The sequence below is a fragment of the Bos javanicus genome, chromosome X (assembly GCF_032452875.1).
Source record: "Bos javanicus breed banteng chromosome X, ARS-OSU_banteng_1.0, whole genome shotgun sequence".
Taxonomy (NCBI): domain Eukaryota; kingdom Metazoa; phylum Chordata; class Mammalia; order Artiodactyla; family Bovidae; genus Bos; species Bos javanicus.
Window position 1 is genome coordinate 92,433,442 of NC_083897.1, and position 25,665 is coordinate 92,459,106.

At 45.7% G+C, this 25,665-nt stretch overlaps 2 protein-coding genes and 1 long non-coding RNA gene across 7 annotated transcripts in view; 2 read left to right on the forward strand and 1 right to left on the reverse strand.

Moving 5' to 3' along the window:
* LOC133243353 (fibrous sheath CABYR-binding protein-like) overlaps positions 1-25,665 on the reverse strand; it is a 277,781-nt gene that overhangs the window by 242,187 nt on the left and 9,929 nt on the right. The gene's annotated exons all lie outside the window — the stretch shown is intronic.
* LOC133243358 (X antigen family member 5-like) overlaps positions 1-25,665 on the forward strand; it is a 279,870-nt gene that overhangs the window by 15,161 nt on the left and 239,044 nt on the right. For 4 of the 5 annotated variants that reach the window (XR_009735048.1, XM_061410164.1, XM_061410162.1 and 1 more), the window contains one exon: positions 1,275-1,387. The exons of the other annotated variant lie outside the window; for it this stretch is intronic. Coding sequence is in view for 3 of the 4 variants with exons in the window: in XM_061410164.1 (XP_061266148.1) it covers positions 1,275-1,297 (23 nt within the window). In the remaining variant the exon portion in view is untranslated. Of the gene's footprint in view, positions 1-1,274; positions 1,388-25,665 lie in introns of those variants that run through there. 5 annotated transcript variants of the gene reach the window in all.
* On the forward strand, positions 17,192-23,434 carry LOC133243349 (uncharacterized). The gene is made up of 4 exons (XR_009735044.1): positions 17,192-17,551; positions 19,687-19,849; positions 21,885-22,065; positions 22,762-23,434. It is a non-coding gene; the product is annotated as an uncharacterized LOC133243349 (long non-coding RNA).

Sequence of the window (25,665 nt, forward strand, 5' to 3'; positions counted from 1 at the left end):
TGTTTTTGGGGGCAGGGGTGTTGCCTATTTTATTTGGAGGATCATTTCTTTACAATACTATGATGGTTTTTGCTCTACATCCCACTCTCACTCTTAAAGAACTAATAAAAATCTGAGCCTCATGATATAATCATCTCTAACCATATCAAGTATGTTATTTTTCCTTTGATACATGAATTTAAAAAGTTCTGAAGGTCAAAGATTGTAACTCTAGTTCTTCCTGCGTAATCAACTTAGTATCTTTCACATACGTGTTTTCCCAATTGCTGACAATGAATTGCATGGTTCTGATTTTAAAGGAAGAACTTCATAGTTAGGGAAGAATTTACTGTGTATTAGCCTTCTAAATATTTTCACTTTACATTTTTGTTCCATTCCATTAGAACATTTAGACAAAAATACAACTTTCAGACTATGTTCAAGTAACTACAGAACATGAGTAAAATGTTCTCATAGAAAATTCTTAGCCCTAAATATGTGTGGTATTTAAAAAGAAAAATACATAAATTACAAGGTACATAAATACAAAATCCTACATCCAACATAAAAGGTAAGAAAAAGAGCAACAGAATAAACCTAAGGGAAAAGGAAAAGATACTTAATAAAAGACAGGTATGAATTGTTAGGAAGAGGAAAATAAACTCAACTAATAAATAAAGACAATGTGCTAGTTTCCATAATTTTTAATACGTATATATATATATATATATATATATATATATAGACACACACAGACACACACATTTTAAAATATTCTTTTCCGTTGTGATTTATCACAGGAGATTGGACATAGTTCCCTGTGCTGTATATTAGGACCTTGTTGTTTATCCATTCTGAATGTAATAGTTTGTATCTGTCAACCCCAAACTGCTAGTCCACTCCTCTTAGTTTACATAACTGTGAAGAAAATGAAAAGAGCCCAAGTATACATAATAAGAAATATGAACAAGACACTAACAGTATATTACAGAATGAAAATTGAGTATAATCTGGAACTCAGATATTTTCATAATATTAATGAAATGGCTAATAGGGTAGAAAAACAAATATTATTTAACATACTCCAGTAACTAAATAACTAAACATCACCAATACTGGTAATATGCTTAAAAAGTCTATAGAATCTCAAGAGGATTAACTGAAGGTAAGCCAAAGGGTCACCCTTAGTGTTCTTGTTTTAGTCCATTTTATAAAACTACAACTGCAGTGAGCTTTGTATACCTCTCCTATCATCAAAGTTCTGCTGAGGAACTTTTTTAAGGTTTATATTATAGGTGAAGGGCAACCATTTGCTTGAAAGAAGATAAACTGAAACGATTTATGCTGTTCTTATGTTGTGTATTTGACTGTTAAAGTTTTGTGAATAAAGTTTCATTTTCTACTTGCACATTTTTGTTAAATTTATCCCTGGCTATTTAATGTTATTGAAAATTGATGGTTTGTGATTTTTATTGTCTAGTTGAGGATGTATGTAGAGATGGAATGTTTGTATATGGACTTTCTGTCCAACAGTTCCTCTAAATATGCATATTAATTCCAAAAATTTAGATCTACATTATTTTTACTTTTCAAAATATACTATTATATTTGAATATCAACAGTTTCTACTGGCTTAAACCTTAAACCTGTCCTCATTTTGCAGCATTGAACAAACCTGGCCAGAATAGTCTTGACTAAAGCAGGTGATAATTGGCATTTTTCCCAATAGGAAATGAAAAATCTTCTCCATTTCAACCTGTTTATGTTGCGTTTTTTGTAGATATAGTTTATCAGAGTAAGTTCCATTCTATCCCTAGTTTGCCATCTTGAATATAGATTAATTTTCATCAAACACGTATAATGTATCAATAGTGATGATCATAGGATTGTTTTCCCTCCATTTTTCTATTAGTGTGGTGAATTGCATTGGTAACCTTATACATGTAAACCACCCTTGCACTTCTAGGGTTAAAAAAATTTGGTCATAACATGTTCTTTAGGTGTAATCTACATGTTAATGCATATACATACATATATATATAGCGACACATAAAAAATTCATAAAAGCCTTTGGTCTTCTCTTGAATAAATGGGTTTACAAAATGTGCTACCCAAATCTCATATGGTGTCCCTGATGAAATCATTGACAGGGAAACATTTTTTAAAACTTAATATGATTGTATTGTCCTATAGAGAAATGGAATGCCAAAGCCATTATTAAAGGTTGTAGGGAGACAGGAAAAAAACTGCTGTCAAATTCCATGGCAAATGCCACACCATATCTTTCACACACTTCTGACTTGCCTTCCAAGTTTTTTTGGGTGCAGGGAGAGAGCAGCCACAAACATATTTTCTTCTCCATGACATCCTCTATTGGCTTGATAGTCACCAGATCTCAGAAGCCCTCCAACTGTCTGTGTGTGAATCACTCAGTCATGTCCGACTCTTAGTGACCCCATGGACCGCAGCCTACAAGGCTCCTCCATCCATGGGATTTTCCAGGCAAGAGTACTGGAGTGGGTTGCCATTGCCTTCTCCAATTAGCGTCTAATTAAAATCAATTAATTTTTTAAAAATTTCAAGTAACACCAGCTGCCCCTAACGTAGACAGATGACAACACAAATTACCAGGCAATCAGGGAGAAGCCACCGACCTCCAACCCCAAGAGCCGACCATCACCAGGTGTCATCTGTGAGGGCATCTCCAGTACCTGAAAACTCTTCTTGTGACTCCGGATGTGATCGTCCCTCCTAGCCTCCCAGCTGCTGTGAGAGGCCCTCGGGGCACACGGTCCAGAGGGCCCCGCACTACCTTCTCACCTCCGAATCACCCCCACCCTACTGCCACCATCCCAGGGGAACACCTACTTTTCTTCAGGCCACTCCGGGCTCCCTCTCAATTCACCACAACCAAGGGAATACTCAGGAAGGTCCTTCTATAAGGAAGGGAGGGGTAAATGTCCCATCTTTGTGCTGTCAAAGCCAGGCCCACAGACTCCTCCCCTGTGAAGGGCAGGTAGTCGCTACAGGACCCTGGACAACTCCTCTTCTCGGTGGTCTTTACCCTTCTCTTCCACACACACTGAGGATGGGAGACCGACCCCCCACTCCAGGCTTCTTGACTGGCCTGAGGATGGGAAGCACTGCATTGGCATTCTGCTAGTGAGAACCTGATCCTGAGAAAGAACGTGTGAGAGCAAGAGATAGACACAGGCACAGACACGCAGACAGAGGGAGACATCTATCGCTCTAGGACCGACCAGGTGTGTGTTAGTGCCACAGGACCACAATCCTCTTCAGTCAAGTGGGATCCCAGCTCTCTCAGAACTGTTGTTTTCCACAAACACCCCCACCTCTTCAGGATCAGATGGCGGTTGGACAGTCTATATGACTTATTTCTCTTTCTCTCGATGGGGATTGACACTCTTAAGCCGATACTGAATCTTCCTATGGACATTGGTCGATCCGGAATAATTGGGCTCAAATCGGTGTTCACCAGGTTCAGAAGTAGGCTCTTTCCTTGGCATCACCTCCCTCCCCACCTAATGCACCACTTCACAAAATGAAACAATATAATGAAGCATTTTCAGGCGACATTCATTTCCCGTATTGAAATCATCACAAGTGTTCTTTCTCAAGAGTGTGTGAGTTAGGCCCTGATGTGACATAGGAATAAGTACATACTTTTAATAGGCTCCTTGAGTCCTGCCTTGGTGTGCAATGCTTTTGAAAACTTTTATCTCCTGAATCGCCCAGCAGCGGTGTATAGTAATTCTAAAAGGAAGGTATCTTTTGTTGTCTGGATTCCTGGAGTACAGCTGATCCTGGACAGTAGACCTGTGCTGTGGTCAGAAATTTGGATATATGATTAGTTACGGGTTTCCATTTATATTTCAATTGTTCATTAGTCCCTAAGTCGTGTCCCATTCTTTTGCGACCCCATGGACTGTACCCACCAGGCTTTTCTGTCCATGGGATTTCCCAGGCCAGAATACTGGAGTGGGTTGCCATTTCCTTTTTCAGGGGATCTTCATGACCCAGGAATCAAACCCCAGTCTCCTGCATTTGCAAGTGAATTCTTTACCACTCAGCCACCATGGAAGGCCTTGTATTTCTGATACCATTGCCTTATATTTGACCTACCTCTATTGGGTGTATTACATACATCTATGCACCTGTGTGCCAGGGTTGCTTTGCTTGTTTGTTTTGTCAGAAACAGAAAAGTGAAGTGGCTTGGCTTGCTTAAGTCTCTCAGGGCACCAGCAATAGAGAAAATGTGTAAAGAGAAAGGGTTTCCTTAACTTAAGGAAAATAATTTCCACAACTCCCTATGAAAGGGGTTTAGTCTCCTGACTAGAACCTATTAATATTCAATGAAATCTTTCTTGACTGCTCATTATGAGAAAGCAATGGTTCTACTGTTTTTACTTGAATATTGGCTACATTTAAAATTATGCTTGAGACTGTGTGAAATAGATAAGTAAAACTACAGATCCCAGTGATCCATTGGCTTTACCCTGCATATGGGTGCAGTACAAGCTCAGTGAAAACCATCAGATTGGGTGAGTACAATGTGCCCTGCAAGGAAATATTTTTTATACAGTAGACAGACTGGATGTGCTAACAGGAAATCTATACTTTGCTCACCAGATTATTTATCTAATAAACAAGGACTTAGAGCCAAGGGAATGTATAAGGTGGTGATTGTGAGTGAAAATAGGTGACAACATTGAGAGAGACAGAGAGTGGTGTAATGAATGGTGCAGAGACCTTCACATTTTAACAGATGTGGCACCCACTCCAGTACACTTGCCGGGAAAATCCCATGGGCGGAGGAGCCTGGTAGGCTGCAGTCCATGGGGTCGCTAAGAGTCAGACATGACTGAGCGACTTCACTTTCCCTTTTCACTCTCATACATTGGAGAAGGAAATGGCAACCCACTCCAGTGTTCTTGCCTGGAGAACCGCAGGGACGGGGAAGCCCGGTGGGCTGCCGTCTATGGGGTCGCACAGATTCGGACACGACTGAAGCGACTTAGCAGCAGCAGTAGCACATGAAAGATGGTTAGGACCACTACCAAGAAGTGTGACCTTGAGTAAGATGGTCACCATCTCTGATCCTCGGTTCCCTTGCCTGCAAACGGGGACAATAATATTATGTATTATCCCACCCCCAGGCAAAGCCATTCCTCACGGCCTGATCCCAGCCTCCGCTGGCTCCTGTGGCCAAGGCTCTCATCACACTTGTTTCACCATGGTCTTCAGTCTGGCTTCCTGCCCACCCCACCATGAGCTCCTTGAGGACCTGTACAGGGGCTCAGTACACGTTTACCATCTTATGAGTCATGATAAAGTGAGGTACACAGCAGTGCAGCTGCTGTTATGCTGTCAATTTGTTGCAAACAACACATAGGAAACGAGTGGCTGGAGCAAATCTCTCCACTCAGGTTTCTGTTGCTCCAGGGCCGTTTGTGTTTTTTATCCCCACATCGTCCAGAAGCTTATTGTACGAGGGAAACACCCTCCTTTCCCCTTCCTAGTGCATAATCATTATAGCAGCCATTTCTCAACTGAATTGTCAGTGAGTGAACCCTGAAAATCCTTAGCTCAAATTTTGGTTTCTTTGAGTGGGTGAGGGGAATCCTGTCGTCTCTCCCCACTCTGACAGGAGTGTCTAATGTCCGTCTCCCTTTATTCTGATATAATAAAGGCTTCCCCTTTATTCTGTATCTTGGACACTCCTTTACCTCCTTAGACTGAGGTCTGTCCTAGGCTATGGCTGCTTTCAGCACTGTGCTGAGGGCATTGATGACCAGGTAGACGCTGGGGGATACTTGTTGGTTGAATACAGCTCAGAGAGCCAGGCTACTTTATTTCACGGGTGAGAAGTGTAACTTCCATGCAGGCTGCCATCAGCAGGTTGGACGGTTTGAACCTGCTGATCAGTGTCCTTGGGCAAGTCCATAGGCTTTCTGTCACCCTGCTCTCCCCTCTTCCTCTTGCTTCCATAGCTTCTTCTACTCCGTACTTTCCCCGTGCCCTCCTTTGTGCTCCCTCTGCTCTCTGTGTACATGTACACCGTGCCAGAGACCACCCTGTCTCAGGGCTTCATGTTGTGTGATTGTCAGTTCCCTTTCTAAGTAGACCGATTTGAGGAGTTTTCTCTTCGCTCACAGTCCATGGTGGACACCCCAATACAGTAAGCATCATGGGTCTCCTTTTATTCTTTTTCCTTTGTTTTACCCTTGCCCCCACCTTTTTTTCTCCTTTTTTGAGGAATCAATATGGTATTGTGAGTAAGGACACTAGCTCTGATTCAGATAACCTTCCTTTCCGCCTAGTTCTGCCTCTTGTTATCACATCATCTTGAGAAATTAAACTGACCCACTGTGCCATATAAGCCTCACCTGAAAATGGGTGAATTATTCTTAATAATGACATGAACTGAGCAGGTGGGTTTTGTATTGAATGAGGTTCATAGAAATGTGTTGGCACGTTCCCTCTTGTAACAAATACTGAGCTGCAGTAGGGCAGGTTTCAGGTCCGGCCTTACCCTCAAGCTTCACGAAGCACTTCAAGGTCACATTAGACATCTGTGTCCAGACCTAGGGGCTCCTTCCTTCTCAGCCACAGTCCTCGAGCTTTTCCCTCACAGCTAGACAAACCCTGACCAGGAGGCTGGCTTTTCTGTTACACCTTTCCCACCTGGAAACCACTCACAGACTTCATCTCTGTTGCGTGCATCATTCTCTTCCTGGTAATTTTGTCCTCAGATGGATTGAGGCTCCTCCTATTGCAAGGGGATGCCCAGGACTGATAACAAGGGTGTGATGTTTCCCTGCTCCCCCATGGCATGGAAACTCTCTGGGACCTGTGCCCAAACTCCTCTCCCCATGTCGTCTCCCTCCATCCCACAGTTCACAGTTTACACTCAAGCTGGGTTCCAGTGCAGGCCCTACCAGCCCAGGCACTCTACTTCAGCCTCAAATTCCTTATCTGTAAAGTGGCAATAACTCTACCTGTTGGTGAGGTTTATTGGGAGACCTAGTGGGGATAACAGATGTAAAACACCTAGCGCCCACGACCTGGCAGGTGGAAGGCTCTAAATAAACGGCTGTGTCCTCTATCAGCTCCTGTAATGCACAGCATCTGGTGTGGGATAATACTGTGACTCAGTCAATGTCTTTGGACTGAAGGGTCTAGCCTCTGCAAGGGGCAAAACAAGAAATGAAATTATGGAATAATAAGAAAGAAAGAAATGAAACCTATGTCCACACAAATACTCGTCCTTACGTGTCTTTCACAGCAGCACTGTCTGTATTCTCCAAATAGTGGAGCAGCCTAGAAGCCTGTCAGCTGGAGAGTGGTAAACAGAGTATTCTGCAGCCATTCAGTGGAACAGCATAGATGGATGAAAAGTGATGAACTTCTGCTTTCTGCTGGCACATGGGTGAGCCTCCAAAGCACTGTGCTCAGTGAAAGAACCCAGACACAAAAGGCCACTTCTTGCAGGAGTCCTTTGATATGAAATGCCCAGAAAGGGCAAATCTACAGAGACAGAAATTAGATGAGAGGTTGCCTGGGCCTGCAGGTCCTGTTGGGGATCGACTGCTGATGGGTACACGGACGCTTTTTGTGGTGCTGGCAGTGTTCCACAACTGCACTGTGGTGGTGGTTGCACCACTGTGTGAAGTTACTAAAGGTCACTGCCCTGGAAATGATGGGTGTGATTTGTGGTGTGTAACTATACCTCAGTAAAGCAGTTTAGGAAGGTAATGCAGATGTCCAAGTGAGACCTGTGGGAAAAGATATGCCATTGCTTTTGTAACAATGATGAGTGCCCCTGCTCCTTCCACGTTCTGGGTCTGGCTTCCTTCACACGTGCTAGATGCTCCCTCCAGAGACAGTCGCTGTGCACGTCAGGACGGAATCCCCAGTGAGCACACGTCTAGTGTGTCTCTGTGTTTACTCACAGGCGCCTGTTGTGTGACCACAAGTCAGTGGCTCTGGACAGCCTCCCAGAACCCACCCTGCATCTGAAATTCTACTTCGTTGTTTTCCCATTCTTCTCAAATCACGTGGACCCAGCCTCCGTTTCCGTGGTAATGGATCTCAGCCCTTAGCTCCAACCTCTGGTCACAGGAATACCTGTTAACCTGGTGTGAGGCCCCCTGCCCGAGCTCAGCAACCCAGGAGGGATGCTCAGCAGAGTAGTGACCAAGACAGTGGAACTCCACCCATCCTCCTTCTGCCGCCAGGACTCAGGTGCATTCCCTCCCCTCCACCTGCCTGAGTGTCTGGTAAGAAAGAGGACTTGGGGGCATAACACACCACTGATTTATTGAAAATGTTCCGAATATGGCTGTGAATAAATATGTCAAAATCTCTCTCAGAAGGGAAGACATGTAATTACAAATGTTTTTAAATTTCATTGTAGCAAACATGGCTCTTCAGTTCAGGATTATATTAAAACCAGGATGGGTGAAGCATCACGCGATTGTGCTTCTCAATCTTAACTGCGCATCAAATCTCTCCTGTAGAGCCTTTAGGAGAGCTGATGCTGGCAGGACAGCCCCAGAGAGTCTGAAGTAGTAGGTCTGGAATGTGGCCCTGGTCTGAGCATTATCTGAAAACGTTCTCTTATGAAAGCCGAGCCTGCAGCTGTGGAAACAGAACCCACTCTTACAGGAGGAAATCGAAGATCGAAAATTTGCAACTCCTCTCTACAGTGAAGGCTGAGGAAAGGGACGACTTGTTTGAAAACTGGCCTTGTGCTTGCCTTGCTGTGTGTTCCTGAATCCAAAGTTTTACAGTTAAAACCCTGCTGTTGTTAGTGAAACTCAGTACGTTTTAGTTCTTGTCAGGATCCCTTGTGCCTAGTTAGTTGAATACATTTCTAAAACACTGTGGAGATAACTTCATTCAACAGATCAGAATAGTGCTTCAGAGATCAAAGATGGCTGAGAATTGTAGCTGCTGATGTTAATGTATCAGGATCGGCTGTCTGCGTATCTGCTGTCTGTGCTCAGTGGCAGTTTTAAACTGTTTCCTGTGTTATCAAATTAACTCCCGTGCTCAGATGAAGACCAAATAAGAACAGGACGTTTACTGGGGAAAAGACAGTTAAGCAATCCCTTGTTTGATAGACACCGATAAAGACTAACCTCTCGAAATGTTCTACTTTAGGGATCTCTTCTGGATATTCTTTGGCATGTTCCCCAATGATGGGCTTACCCTGCTGTGTCCTGACTCACAGTCCTGTTAAAGACAGGGCTTCAACCTCTCAGGTGTATTACAGTGGCCAGGTTCTCCCAGAGATCCAAGAGGGTCATGGCGTGTGCTCAGGATACCCTCAGAGTGTGTATGTAGGAACAGGGCCTCTGAGAGGCAGGTATCCCCACCTGTGGCAACAGGAAGATCTTGGGCCAGTCTTTTCCAGAGCAGCTCCAGGGGAGTCATGGCTCGGTGAAGATCACACCCAGCAGCATGCTCTGGATTGTGGTTTAAGGAACTGGGTGGATGGCGGTGCCCATCCATGAGACACCCCAGGGAACACTAGCCTGGGGCTACTAGCAGGTCTGCAGTGCTTATGGGACATCTGAGTTCAGATGGCCCGTATGTCTCAGCCTGTGGGGGAAGTGGGGGCCCAGTTGAGTCATCTTAGGTAGATCTGGTGATAGGAAAAGCCATCAGCATAGAGGGATACTAATGAAAACAAGTCAGATGGGTAAAAGCTCTAGGGGGTGACGTGGTCACCCAAGGATCATGTATCGAATGGAAGAGTACAGGGCAGAGGTTGGAAACCAGAGGAAAACAAAACCAAGATTTAAGAGGGGATCAAAGTAAATGAACAGACAGTCTTAGAAGTAATGAACTAAGAGGGAGGAAGAAAGCCAGGATGGGCTGCTCTCACAGACTCTGACCAAGGAAAGTGTTTTTGAAGACGGAACGTGTCTGTGGCCAATACAGCACTAGGTACTATGGTTTGGTCCATGAAGCTCTTGGGATACGTTAGCAAGGGGATGTTCTGTGGATATGCACTCAAGAGGTAACCAGATAAGGATGCTCCCAGAGTCTATTCCTTCAAGAAGCATGGCTTGAAAGGAATGAAAGACTCAGGGTATTGGAAGTAGAGGCCTTTGTGCTTGCAGGGTATGCTATTTTCTATTCCCCAAACCAAAGAGACCAGGATGCCAGTTCAAAAAGAATCGTCAGGACAGAGTGGAGAATTGGAATGATCTTCACAGCTGAGTATTCATGTTGAGAGGGGAGTGTGGTATTTTCAAAGCAGCAGTGGAGTTCCAGGAGGACCTCCTTCCTCTCCCTCTGGGCACCACTGGTGCGGGGCGGGGGGGGGGCGGGGAGGCGGGGGGACGTGGGTTGCTGAGATCACAGTCTCAATGTATGCTCCTTAGACTCCACGGACACTTTAATGTATTTTTTCTCCCTGAATGATCTGATCTTCTTCATGAGTGTTTACCCTTCATACTGGTTAGTAACGGGAAAACCCAACTGAAGTTGCTTATGACTTGGAAAGTGTGGTTGCATGCAACCAACAGAATATCCACAGATACAAATGCTCAGTCTATTCTGTTGAGAATGCCCTCTACTTCTTTCAGCAAAGGAGCAAGGGTATATGTCACTTACAAGGCTTGCAGTCATGTGGGAGAGGGAGTCTATAAAACAGCATAGGTTTGTTCCTCACAGAGACCTCAGTGTTCCCTGAGGGAAAAATGACTGTCCTCTCCTGGCTCCAGCTGTTGATGCTGACCTATACCCCCCATGGGTGGGGGTGGTGGAACTTGCATTTTTGTCTCCCTCCTCTTGCTGTGGACCCAGTGCTCCCTGGCTGACTGAGTCTCAGCCACCCTGCTCGCATCTGCAGACCCCTCTAAATCTGGCTATCATCGTCCAGCCCATCCCAGGGAGGGGACGTCCACTCCTCGGCTGGAAGGTCCCCTAGCCCATTGCCATCTTAGGCTTCATCTGGATTCAGTCCCTTTCCACATTTCTCCCTAAAGTGATGCAGATCCCTCCCTTGGATCTCACCTGCACCACAGCAGGAACCAAGATCAGCTCCAGAAAATGAAATTCCTAAACTGCAGCCACCCTTCTGCCCAAAGACTCTGTTCGGTCATTGTACACTGTGCCCCTGGAGTCCCAAGTGTGAATGGGGTGGAACCCTCCTGTCCCTGGTGTTCATTTCTTGTCACACCTCCCTTGTCTGAGCTCTCTCACCTCTGCCTGCCAGTTCCTCTGTGGGCCATTCCCCATTGTGACTCGGACGCTCTTTCCTTTGGCTTGTCTTTCATTTGACCCAAGACTTCCCATACAATACCTGGGTCAAAGGGGTCATAGTGTAGAATGTGTACCTTGTGGAGTTCAGTTAGGATACTTTGGTGTCACATAAGCCCACGCCCCTGAAATATAAAAACAGAGGGATAAAGAACACAAGAGTCAAATATGCCAAAGATACCTGAGATGTTGGCTTAGATGAGCACTGAAGAGTGTGTGTGGGAGCAGGAAGTATGGATATTAATGATGGCCATGATGAGACCAGTTACAGTGGAGTGACTGGGACAAAACCTCCACGGAAGTGGGCTGAGGAGAGAATATCTCTGCAGAATTTGAAGCAGTTTTGCTTTGAAGGGCAACCGGTAATGTGCCAGTAGCTGCAGAATAGGGTGGAAGATGGTGGGTTTCCCCCTGTGCTGTGGAATTCTGCGATGAAGAGGGAACAGGTTCTGGTTCAGGACAGAGGAGTGATAACTGCAGGTGCAAAGTCCCTGGGAAGGTGCAAGGCATGGGATCCCGAGCAGAGGTGAGGGGCTGGTGTAGTCAGGAGCACACATGCAGAGGGGCAGCTGACTGGCAGGGCAAAAACATGGAGTTTGGGACTGGGAAACTTGAGAAATCCCACGGGATTGCTTCTTCCTTCTCCACAAATTATTGGCCTGTGGGGCTGGTGGTCATCAGGATGGAGGAACGTTACTACTGTGTAGTGTAGTAGTGTAGGTAGGTGAGAGTGAAAATGAACAGCAGTTCTACTCCGGCCACGGATTTAAGATAAAACACTTCTGTAAAGTTGTAAAGTTTGCTCCTCAACGCTCCGGTGCTCAGACACAGGCAGGGCGTGGGTAGGCAGGAGGGTGCAAGGAGCACAAGAGATGTGTTTGCGGGGAACAGCTTCCAGCCCTGGATCAGCCGATCCAGGAGGGGCCTGGCAGGTAGTGTTGAAGGACGTGTGGTAGGTGAGGTGGGGGTTTCCAGGAGGTTCTGGTAACAGTGCACTGGCACTAGAGCAAGGGAGCTGGAGGACAGGACATCATGTTGAGGGTGATGAGAGGGAGGAAGGCTAGAAACAGGACACCATGAGGGGCGCGGTCTTTCCTGATGCCCAGGGAGGGACCATGGGCAGGGGGATGCTCGGGTGGGGAGGAGGGAAACATCGAAGAGGACGGAGAGTCTCCAGGATGACCGGGTGAGCCTCGTGGGCACTGAGGACGGATCAGAAGAGTGAGGGCTGAGAGAACAGTGAGTGTACCAAGGGAGGAACGCGTTCACAGGCCTGGGGTGGGCGGGAGGAGAAATACAGGGGACTTTTACCGGTCCCGCACTTTGGGGGCTTCGGCAGTGGGCGACAGGACCCGGACATAACCGGTCAGGTTGCTCAGTGAATGAAGACTTAGAAACGTGGCCCAGGAGAAAACTCCCAACCGACCCGGGCCAGGAGGCTGGCGCGGGGCTCACTGGGTTCCTGCGCGCAGGCCCAGAACCAGCCAATCGGAGCGCAGCCTCGCCCACCAAGCTCCGGATTTCCCGGATTCCCTGACCTCCTGTCTGTGTTGCCTTGGTTCCGAGGGCCAGTGGAGAGGAGCCCGCGGTCCACGGGTGGTTTGGCCGGGCCCCTTCGAGAAGGCACCTTCCTTTCTCTGGTCCTAATGGGCATCCCCCTCAACTTCCGCATCCACTCTGTCCAGTCCTCTGCGCGAAAACCCAACAGAAAGGATGCATTTTCTTTCGGCCTTGTGGCGTTCTGGTTTCTGTGGTCTGCAGGTGGCAGTGTTGCTCCAAGTATCTGCATTCTGTTTCTCCCCCGCCCTTCGCCGTTGAAAAAACGCGAGGAAGCCTTTTGCCACAAGAAGTAGTGTATATTCTTCTCTGCTTGCACTGGTTGGCTGGTTCAAACTGCATCTGAGCCCTTCAGACAGCCCTTTGTGGAAACTTTCAACAAACCCATTGACACTTAAAATTACAATAAAATATTATAAGCTGATCGATTGAATAATGGGGGAGGGAGTGAGCTCCCTTGTCTTGCTTCTGATCCTAGAGGAAATGCTGTATTTAAAAAGAACTTTATTATAAGACAGTGAGTTTTGACTTGAAAATGTTTATGTGAAGTGTAAATGAAAGTTGCTCAGTCCTGTCAGATTCTTTAAGACCCCTTGGACTGTGTAGGCTGCCAGGCTCCTCTGCGCATGGGATTCTTCTTTCAAGAATATTGGAATAGGTTGCCATTTCCTTCTGCAGCGGAGCTTTCCAACCCAGGGACTGAACCTGGGCCTCTTGCACTGCAGGCTGACTCCTTACCATCCGAGCCACCTACGATAATAACATGACAGGGACAAGTGCCAAGCTAAGATCCTGCTGGGTGATTGATGCTGGACACCACCCAGGAAGCAGGTGGTGTTACTGCCCTCATTTTTGCCTTTGAGAGCTGTGGCACATAGAGGAAGAATCAGCTGCCAAGGTTCTCCGGGTTCCTCCAAGAGTGTCCCTATGTTCAGGTCTCAAGTCTGTCAGATTGTAATTTGCACACTGGTTTGCAGGATGCTTTCCTATCCCCAAGAGAAGAATGAAATAAAACAATGGGAATGAGGGTAAAGTGAAAGTGTTAGTCGCTCAGCCCTGGTTCTTTGAGACCCCCTGGACTGCAGCCCACCAGGCTCCTCTGTCCATGGGGATTCTCCAGGCAAGAATATTGGAGTTGGTTGCCATTCCCTTCTCCAGTGGATCTTCCTGACCCAGGGATTGACCCTGGGTCTCACAGGGATTGCACCGAGGTCTCCTGCATTGCTGGCAGATTCTTTACCATTTGAACCTCCAGGGAAGCCCAAATGAATGTAAAATAGCCTGAAAATTTTTTTAAATGTATAATAACATAGTTATTATAATAAGATGCTAAATGAAAAGGGAGGGTGCCACATAGAAAACAATTCATGTACTGTATCAATATCATGGCACAACACAATGATAAAGTAAAGCACCTGGAACAAATCAGGTACTTTTCATTTGCTCTATATTTGACCAGATTTATATTGAGAACAGACTGCGGGTCATTTCTTGGTTGATAATGGAAATACTAGTGTGAGGAAAAACACAGCAAAAGATACAGCACCTGTCCTTAGACAGTTCTATTATATTTCCCATTCAGGTAGGGGATCAGAGATGAGAAATATAGCTCTGGGGACTACCTGAGAGACAGATGGACAGACAGCAGAATTCATTTTCACTTCTGAAGAATCTCATGGGCATTTGCTGGGTCCACAACATTGAGCTCTGAGGGTGGGGAGGAAAAGTAGATTTCATCACTCCTGTCTCCTGTAATGAAAAGGGAAGCTATTTGTTATTAGGGGAAAGATGTTTGTGAATCACAAGTATGGGAAAGGTCTTATATTCAGAATACATAAGGAATTTTAAAATTGCAAAGGACAAAATATAGTGAAGGCAGACATCCTTTTGTCAGGAATTCAGGTGTGGAAGGAGAAATGAGAAAGTGGCAGCTCCTGGGCATTTTAAAGGTGATGGACGTGGCCTGTTCCTGGTCATGGTGGTGATCACTGGAATTTGCCGTGTGTCAGAGCTCAGAAAGCTTCACACCCAAAGACAAGCAGGCCAGGACTTCCCTGGTGGTCCAGTGGTTAAGAATCCACCTGCCATATAAAATTAATACACAGAAATCCCCTGCCTTCCTATACACTAAAAATGAAAAATCAGAAAGAGAAATTAAGGAAACAATCCCATTCACCATTGCAACAAAAATAATAAAATACTTAGGACTAAATTTATGTAAAGAAACAAAAGACCTGTACACAGAAAGATTAAAAAAAAAAAAACTGGTGAAAGAAATCAAAGATAACACAAATAGATGGAGAAATGTATCATGTTCTTGGGTTGAAGAATCAATATAGTGAAAATGATTCTACTACCCAAAGCAATCTGTAGATTCATCACAATCCCGAACTACCAATGGTATTTTTCACAGAACTACAAGACATAATTTCACAGTTTGTATGGAAACACCAAAGACCCCGAATTCCCAAAGCAATCTTGAGAGAGAAGAGTGTAATGCAGGAATCAACATTCCTGACTCAGACTATATTACAAAGCCAGTCATCAAGATGGTATGGTACTGGCACAAAGACAGAAATATAGATCAATGGAACAAAACAGAAAGTTCAATGATAAATCCCTGCACCTATGAACACCTTGTCTTTGACAAAGGATGCACAAATATGCAATAGCTAAAACACAGTCTGTTCAATGCATGATGCTGGGGAAATTGTTGAACTATGTGTAAAAGAATGAAACTGGAAGACTTTCCAACACCATACACAAAAAGAAACTCAGAACAGATTAAAGACCTAAATGTAAGACCACAAACTATAAAACTCTTAAGAGGCAAACATAGGCAGAACACTCTGTGACATAAATCACAGCAAAATCCTCTAGGATCTACATCCCAGAGTAATGGAAATAAAAACAAAAATAAACAAATGGGACCTAATTATACTTAAAAGCTTTTGAACAGCGAAGGATACTATAAACAAGGTGAAAAGACAGCGCTCAGAACAGGAGAAAATAATAGCAAATGAAACAACTGACAATGAATGAATCTCCAAAATGTACAAGAAGCTCATGCAGCTCGATATCAAAAAATGATCAACCCAATAAAAAGCACGCAAGTGACCTAAACAGACATTTCTCCAAAGACATACAGATGGCTAATAAACACATGAAAAGATGTTCAGTATCACAGATTATTAGAAAAATGCAAATCAAAACCACAATGAGGTATCATCTCACACAGGTCAGAATGGCCATCATCAAAATGTCTACAAACAATAAATGCTGGAGAGGGTGGGGAGAAAAGGGAACATCATTTCACGGTTGGTGGGAATGCAAACTGGTATAGCTACTATGGAGAATAATGTGCAGATTCCTTAAAAAACTGGGAATGGAACTGCCATATGACCCACTGCAGGGCATATACCCCAAGGAAACCAGATTTGAAAGAGACATATGTACCCCAATGTTTACTGCAGCACTATTTACAATAGTTAGGACATTGAAGCACCCTAGATGTCCACATTTGTAGACATGGGATCCGAGGATCAGAGAGGGTGAGCATCTTACTCAAGGTCACACTGTTTGGTAGTGGTCCTGACCATTTTTAATCTGTGTGGGTTCAAATGTGAAGGTTTCTGCACTATTCATAATACCACTCTCTCAATGTTGTCACCTATTTTAGCTCACAATCACCACATTACACATTCCCTTGGCTCTAGGTCCTCCTTTATTAGATAAATAATCTGCTGAACAAAGTATAGATTTCCTGTTAGCACATCCAGTCTGTCCACTTTATAAACAAAATGTCCGTGCAGGGCTAGTTGGCTCTACCCAAACTCATTGTTTACACTGAGTTTATATTGCACCCACATGCAGGGTAAAGAAAATGGATCACTGGGATCTGTAGTTTTACTTACCTATTTCACACAGTCTCAAGCATAATTTTAAATGCAGCCAATAATCACTTAAAAAGAGTAGAACCACTTCTTTCCTAAAGTGACCACGCATGAAAGAGTTCATTCAATGTCAGTACGTTCTAGGCAGGAGACTAAGCCCCTGGATGGAGTCACCGACGGGATGGACATGAGTTTGAGTAGGATCCACGAGTTGGTAACAGACAGGGAAGCCTGGTGTGCTGCAGTCCATGGGGTCGCCAAGAGTCGGATACAACTGAGCAACTGAACTCAACTGAAGACTGTCCAACCGCCATCTGCTACTGAAGTGGTGGGGCATCTGGGGAAAATAACTTTTCTGAGAGAACATGGATCCCACTTGGCTAAAGAGGATTCTGGTCCTGTGACACTAAGGCACACCTGGTTGGTCCTAGAGAGATAGATGGTCCTAGAGAGATAGATGTCTTCCTCTGAGTGTCTGTCCCTCTCTCTACAATTCGCTCTCACACATTACTTCTCAGGATCAGGTTCTCAACAGCAGGACGCCAATGCAGTGCCTCCCATCCTCCGCCCGTGCAAGAAGCCGGGAGTGGGCGGCGGTCGGCCTCCCATCCTTAGTGTGTGTGGAATAGAAGGGTAAAGACCACCGAGAGGAGTCCTCCAGCGTCCTATAGAGCCTACCCGCCCTTCAGCAGTGAGGAGTTGGCGGGCCTGGTTTTGACGTCACAAACATGGGACGTTTGCCCCTCCCTTCCTTATGGAAGGACCTTCCTGTATATTCCTTGGGTTGTAGTGGATTGAGAGGGAGCCTGGAATGGCCCTGAAGACAAGTAGGTTCCTCCACGGGGACGATGGCAGTAGGGCGGGGGGATTCAGAGAAGAAGAGTTAGTGCCGGGTCCTCTCGACCGCGTGCCCGGAGGTCCTCTCCCAGCAGCTTGGAGGCTAGGAGGGACCATCCTTGCCAGAGTCGCAGGAAGTTTCCTTCCACACAGATGACAGCTGGTGATGGTCGGCTCTTGGGATCGAAGGCGGGGGCTTCTCCCCGATGCCTGGTAATTTGTGTTGTCTCCTGTCCACGTGAGGAGCAGCTCCTGTTACTTGCATGTTTTTCTACCAATTGTTACTAGTAACACACTAGGAAAGAGTAAAAGCAAACTATTGGAGAAACTGGCTGTATTTCTACCGATTGCAATTGGGAGAGCACCACAGCCCTGAAGATCAGACTGCCAGCAAGGTGGTTTTGCACTGTACTTCATTCCACAGAGAGTAGTAGAGAAGTGACAGTGGGGACCTTTGCAGGTGGGAAAACATTTAGGGGGAAATCTCGTCGACAAAAGAGGAAACAATTATCTTTGTGACTAGCTAATTTCAGTTGAACTGACTTTTAATCACCGTTCCTAGTCATGAGACAGAAAACAAGGAGTTGGATGGTCTGTGTCTGCCCTTTAATGACAAGGAGGAAGGTCTGTACTTGACCTTGTAGTAGGTAAACCCAGGAGTCACTGGATACTTTGGGTGAGTCTTACCGAAGTCCGACGGGGAAGGGTGGTGCTTTGCATTAAGTCATTTTGGGGACATGAAAGTCTGCAGAGATTTCTTTACTGTGGCTTTTCTTAACAGCTCAGGTGAAGTTGAACTTTGTCATCACTTTAAATATGAGCATCTTTCATGCTGGTCCCAGTAGATAAGTATAAAGGCAGAGAGGTTCAAACACCCCTCACCTTTTAAAATTGGATTATAACTGCTTTAAATGTTGTGCTAATTTTTGCTGTAGGACAAGGGTGAATCAGCTATAAGTGTATACATATATCCCCTCCCTCTTGAACTTCTCTTCCCCCGCCGAACCCCACCCCTCTAGGTCATTACAGAGCACCAAACTAAGCTTCCTGCGCAATACAGAAGCTTGCCACTAGCTATTTTATACATGGTAATCTGTATATTTCAGTACTACTCTCTCAATTCAATCCATCTTATTCTTGCCTGCTGTGTGCATAATTCTCTTGTTCATGACTGAGACTCTAATCTTGCCCTGCAAATAGGTTCATCAGTACCGTTTTTCTAAATTTCACATATATGTGTTGATGTAGGATATTTGTTTTTCTCTTTCTGATTTATTTTACTCTGTATAACAGGCTCTAGCTTCATCCAATTCAGTAGAAATGACTCAAATTCGTTCCCTTTTATAACTGATGAATATTCCATTGTATACATGTACCACAACATCTTTATCCATTCACTGACAGACATCTATGTTTCTTCCATGTCGTGGATATTGTAGATACTGGTACAAGGAACATTTGGGTACATGTGTCTTTCTGAATTATAGTTTTCTCAGGGCGTATGCCCAATAGTGTGATTTCTGGGTCATGTGGTAGTTTTATGGGCTTCCGTGGTAGCTCAGCTGGTAGAGAATCCATGTGCAGTGTGGGAGAACCCAGTTCAAATCCTGGGTCAGGAAGACCCCCTGGAGAAGGGAGAGGCTAGCCACTCCAGTATTTATGGGCTTCCCTGGTGGCTCAGAGAAGAATGGATCCGCCTGCATTGCAGGAGACCGTCTTTGGTCCCTGGGTTGGGAAGATCCCCTGGAGGAGGGCATGACAACCCACCTTGGTATTCTTGCCTGGGGAATCCCCATGGGCAGAGTAGCCTGGTGGGCTACAGTCCATGGGGTTGCAAAGAGACGGACACAGCTGAGCAACTAAGCACAGCACAGCACGTGGTAGTTTTATTCCCAGTTTTAAAAGAAATCTCCATACTGTTCTTCATAGTGGCTGTATCAGCTTTCATTCTCACGAACAGTATAGGAGGATTCCCTTTTCTCCACATCCACTCCAACATTTATTGTGCGTACCTTTCCGATGATGACCATTCTGACCGCTGTGACAAGATACCTAATTGTGGCTCTGATTTGCATTTTTCTCATGATGAGTGAGGTTGAGCATCTTTTCATGTCTTTGTTGACAGGTTCCGTTTTTACTCTGGAAGTAATCGACACTTGAACATCACTGTATAGTTCTCAAAAGGTTTGTGGTTTTTTGGTAATCTAAATGAAGGCAGCAAAAAGGAATCATTATCGCAGAATAGGATCATCATCCTCTTCAATTCAGGAAACTAAGTCACGGAGAGTGTAAGTAACTTGCCCACGGTCACAGAAGGAATAAGTGGTGGGACCTTGATTCAAATCTAGGTATCTGTGGCTTCATCACCTCCCAGCTTGGCACCACAGGCTGATGGTTTCCAGATCCACATATCAGGCTCAGCACTCTCTTCTTGACTACAGACTCCCCTAGTCAACTGACAGGCCTGCAGGGAGACTGCACTCAACAAGTGCTGGGCAACTTCTGGGACACCAGAGATGCCTTCACAGGGAAGAGAAGTGAAAGACACGCTGGGTCCCACAGGCTTCTACCCACCCCCTGGAGGGAGTGAGGAGCTACAGGAGGTTCTAAAGGGGGCTGTTTCTCTGAGAGACAGGCTGATGGACTGCCGTTCTGCATGCATGTGACAAGAAACACTTGTTCCATTGAGTTTATTTCTCTTTACGGTTGACAATACATACCACATGGTGAAAATACACAAAGCAGATATGTAAAACCAAGCGGATATATGGATAAGCAGATACATTCCCATTTTACCGACAGAATACCTGACAGTAAGACAGCACTTCTCTGTAAAAGGAGAACATTCTCCTAGACTAAAGCAATGAAACAGGAAATTAGTCTTTTTCTTAATTATTAGCCTCATTCCCCCATCACAGATGAGGCATCATGGGCACAGAGAAGTTAGGTCAGCTCCCCCAAGTCGTTCTGATAGTGCGTGTTTGAGTCCCCCAGGCAAGGAATATTCAACATGTCCAAACTGCACCCATCCCCCCAACCCCCGTGCCCCACACAGCTGCACCTCCTTTACTGTCCCCTGTCTCAGTGCAAGGCAGCCTTCTCCCCAGCTGCTTAGGCCAGAGATGCTTAAAGCCATCCTTGCCTGCTGCCTCTCTCTCACCACACTCTCAATCATCAAGCCTCACCTCTCTGCCTCCTAAGTCTAAGTAAGATCCTGTTCCTTCTGCCCATCAGCACAGTGAGTTCCCTAAGCCAGGTCACCCTCGTCTCTCCCCTTGACAAGCACCAGCAATCCTGATACTTTCCAACACATGGTCTGTCCTGCTGCCTAAGGAAGGGAAGCTTTCTTCAGTGCAATCTGGGCATGACACCCCTGCTCAAAACTCTGCACGGGCTGCCTGCTGCTCTTAGGATACTGTCCAGCCTCCTGGACTAGGCACAGTAGGTCTTGTCTTCCCCCAAATGCCCTATCTTCAACAGACACCCTCCATCTGCTCCATGCCCCACTTTATATTCCAACCACCCAGACCTCTCTCTGTTCATCAGGTGGCCGGTGTGCTCACACTCCTACTCCCTAGCCGCCCCTCGCCCCCTCTCTCCCCCTCCGCACCCACCGAATTCACAATCTCACTCCTGCCTTTGCCTCCATCTTAACATGCCCTCACTCCCTCTTCATCTGCCTGATTCCTTCTTAAGTTCAGCTGTCAGGCTCGGTAGAGCAATTTCCATTTTTCCTGAGAATTACCTGGGAGAACAGTCACAGTTGACAGATTGATATTTTTACCAAATGGAAGGTGGTGGGGATTTCACTATGAATCCCTGCTACACGATGAGCTGACGAGAAATGCAATCTGATGCCAGAGTTTGTCTGGGAAAGGCTTCCTTGCTAAGCATAGGATACAGACAGAAAAGCTCTCCTTGTGCTTTAAATAGGCCTGTTTTTGTGTTTGAATATGGCCTTTTGAATTTGGTCACAGAGTTGGAAGCATAAAGGGATCCAGGGTGACCACCTGCTTCACAGTGAGCAGGGATAAGCCGAAGCATGGAAATTTCACAATGTCACTTTACTGTGTCTGTGACCCAGTACATGGAACAGGAGTTGAACCGCCCTACCCATACACTATGTTTTGATGAGATTTTCACTATTTTTCACTCTATAGTCTGAGTTTCTGTTAGGACAAGATGAAGTATATTAACACGTCCTCCCTATGTAGGGGTTTGATTTACTAGTCCCTGTGGTCATCAGGGAGGCAAGGATGAGCTGCCAGCTCAGTATGGGGACCCTCCTAGGGAATGTCACAGCACCTTCTTGCAACTTCTCAGGTGTCTCCACCTGGTGCCATCAACCCATGGAGGGAACTGCCAGTTCCTGTGATGGCCAGTGGAGGGAGCGACCCCACTGCTGCTTCTACTTGCTACAGATTCAACTGTGATGACTGACTTACTTCACTACAACTCCTCTGAGCAGAACACACCTAAATATGAAATGAAGTGTGTGCCTGTGGTATGTAAAGCCAATTAAATGGTTGGACATGGCACCAGTTCCACCACCCCCACCCCAACCCTCACCCCAGCCAGAGGTTGCAGTAGACTCTCAGGGGCTCTGGCATGCCTCCCTCTCCACTGATGTGTCCGTAACACAGGGTGCAGTGTAAATGACTCACCTGGAGCCTACTTATGGAGTCTGTGGGAGCCGGGCATGTGGGATTTTATTCCCCACAGACCCAGAGGGGTCAGGATGAACCTCAGCCTTCTCACAGACAAGGAAGCAAGTTGAAAGAACTTAGGTGGCTGATGTAGTAAAAGCTGGATCTGGGAGTCACGCACTACTTTCTCTTGAGTGCAAAGCCAGTCTTCTCTGCAGTCACAACAACAGGCATGGCTTGTGTTTCAGTTACCGAGATGCAGATGTTGTTCCATGAGAGGAGAGCCATCAGTGTCCCAATCTCCTGTCCGCTTGTGAAACGTGGGTACCCAGTAGGGCAAAGCCACCCTGAAAGGTTCTAAGCCCCTTTGTGTGCGCCTTAGGAGGAGCTGCCTTGCAGCCAAGAAACTGGAGTCCGCTGGTAGGAAAGGGTTGCTCCAGAGGCAACACCAAGCAGGACTTTAACTTCCCCTGTGGGGAGGCACTCTGCCATATCAGAGAGGCTTTGCACCAACCCCCACCCGAGTTATGTCTCCAGCAGTCTCTATTTATCAGATATAAGGAATCGGGAGGCATGCCAAAGCACAGGAAGTGTTTTTAGTGGCTGCAAGACAGCGCTGGAGACGACCCAGCTGCCATGGTGCTCTGGAGACAACTGGGAATGAAATCTGTGTGGCTCTACCTGTGTCCAGGTCTGTGCTCTTCTGCTCGTGTGTGTGTAAACTGCGGAAGGTCAAAGTGCCACCTCAACAAATCTCCCTGTCCCTCCAAGAATGTGTCCTCACTATGGACCCACACCACATCCCACCCCCGGACATATGGCAGGGGTCAGATGCTCTCTTCTGTGTTCCCAGAGTTCTATAATTTAAATCCTGTCATCGCTTTTGTCACAGAGCTCGTGGCAGTCATCTGCTTGCAGGGGACAGTCCCCATCATCCCTAACCAATCCAGCCGCAGTAGGAGGAGACATAGGGTCTGGTCCCTGCTTAGAACTACTTCCTCAATGAATGAAGGACGGGGACTCAAGGTAAATTCTCAGTCAATAAAGCGTAGCCAGTAAAGGCACATTCACTCCCCTGCCCCGCTGAGGCCAGAGTGAACTGGTAAAACACCTTTGCAGGGGTCTGTGGCAGCACCCATCAGAATTCACATTCCATCCTGCCCTCACCCTCAGCAGCATTTGCCTTCATGACAGAGGGACATGTGTCAGTCCTATTCTGTGATGCCTCCTTGGAGTTCACTCAGACTCACGTCCATCGAGTCAGTGATGCCATCCAGCCATCTCATCCTCTGTCGTCCCCTCTGTTGTCCCCTTCTCCTCCTGCCCCCAATCCCTCCCAGCATCAGAGTCTTCTCCAATGAGTCAACCCTTCACATGAGGTGGGCAAAGTACTGGAGTTTCAGCTTCAGCATTATTCCCTCCAAAGAAATCCCAGGGCTGCTCTCCTTCAGAATGGACTGGTTGGATCTCCTTGCAGTCCAAGGGACTCTCAAGAGTCTTCTCCAACACCACAGTTCAAAAGCATCAATTCTTCGGGGCTCAGCCTTCTTCACAGTCCAACTCTCACATCCATACATGACCACAGGAAAAACCATAGCCTTGACTAGATGAATCTTTGTTGGCAACGTAATGTCTCTGCTTTTGAATATGCTATCTAGGTTGGTCATAACTTTCCTTCCAAGGAGTAAGCATCTTTTAATTTCATGGCTGCAGTCACCATCTGCACTGATTTTGGAGCCCAAAAACTACATGATAATTTTAAAAAAGTAACAAATGCATGTAAGAGCAAGGATGCATCTCAACTGTGCAATTGACAGAAACCAGACACAGAAGGCTACATATATGATTTCATGTCAACGGATTTCTAGAAATGGCACAACTGTTGACACAGAAATGTATCTGTGGTTGCCAGGGTACAGGAGTGGAGGAAGGAGTCTGACGGAAAATACCCTAAGGGAGCATTTTTGAACATTGAGACATTTTCTACGTTTTTATTGTGGTAGCATTTACACCACGGTATACATTTGTCAAAAATCTACAAATGGTAATACATTAAAGTGATGGCTTTTGTTGTATATAAATTATACCACAATACTTTTTTTAAAGGATAAGGAAATTTTAAGTATTTAAATACTGGTTATTGTATCCATGTAGACCATGAGCTCAAAAACATAAAAATCTAATTTGGAATTCTTCCCAGACCTGGCCAACTTCCAGAATTCACCATGACAGTTTTGTACTTTTATGACAGGACACACAAACTTGGTCTTAACCATGTTTACGATTCCCTCTCCCTCACCTCAAGTCCAAATTCTTGCTGAGTTCTGCCCATTTTACTTCATAAACGTCTAATGCATCTACTTTTTCTAAAACATCTAATTCTGTGTCATTGACTATGCTAAGACCTCTGACTGAGTGGAATACAACAAATAGACAAAATGCTTAAACAGAGGGCAGTACCAGACTACTCGACCTGTCTCCTCAGAAACCTTTATGGGGGCCAAGAAGCAAGTGTTAGAACCAGAGTTGGAACAAATGACTGCTTCATAGTTGGGGAAGGAGAACGGGAAGGCTGTACATTGTCATGCTGCTTATTTAACTTATACGCAGAGTACATCATGCAAAATGCTGGACTGCATGACTCAAAAGCTGGAAGAAGATTGCTGGGAGAAATCTCGACAAGCTCAGATACACAGATGATACCAGTCTAATGGCAGAAAGTGAAGAGGGATTAAAGAACCATTTGATATGGGTGAAAGAGGAGAGTGAAAAAACTGGCTTAAAACTCAACTATTAAAACACTAAGATCATGGCATCTGGTCCTATCACTTCATGGCAAATAGAAGGCGGGTAAGTGGAAGCAGTCCATCCTAAAGGAGATCAGTCCTGGGTGTTCATTGCAAGGGCTGATGTTGTAGCTGAAACTCCAGTACTTTGGCCACCTGATGCAAAGAACTGACTAATTTGAAAAGACCCTAATGCTGGCAAAGATTGAGGGAAGGAGGAGAAGGGGACGACAGAGGATGAGATGGTTGGATGGCATCACCAACTCAATGCACATGAGTTTGGGTGAACTCTGGGAGTTGGTGATGGACAGGGAGGCCTGGCGTGCTTCGGTTCAAGGGGTCACAAAGAGTCAGAAACGGCTTAGCGACTGAACTGAACTGAAGTGGAAGCAGTGACACATTTCATTTTCTTGGGCTCGAAAATCACTGCAAATGGTGATTGCAGCCATGAAATTAAAAGACGCTTGCTCCTTGGAAGGAAAGCTATGACAAACCTAGCTTACATGAATTCTCAGGCATGTCAGTAGTGTCCGGCTCTTTATGACCCCATGGACAGAGGCCCACCAGGCTCCTCTGTCCAGGGTAATCTCCAGATGAGAATCCTGGAGTGGGTTGCCATGCCCTCCTCCAGGGGATCTTCCTGACCCAGGGATTTAACCCATATCTCCTAAG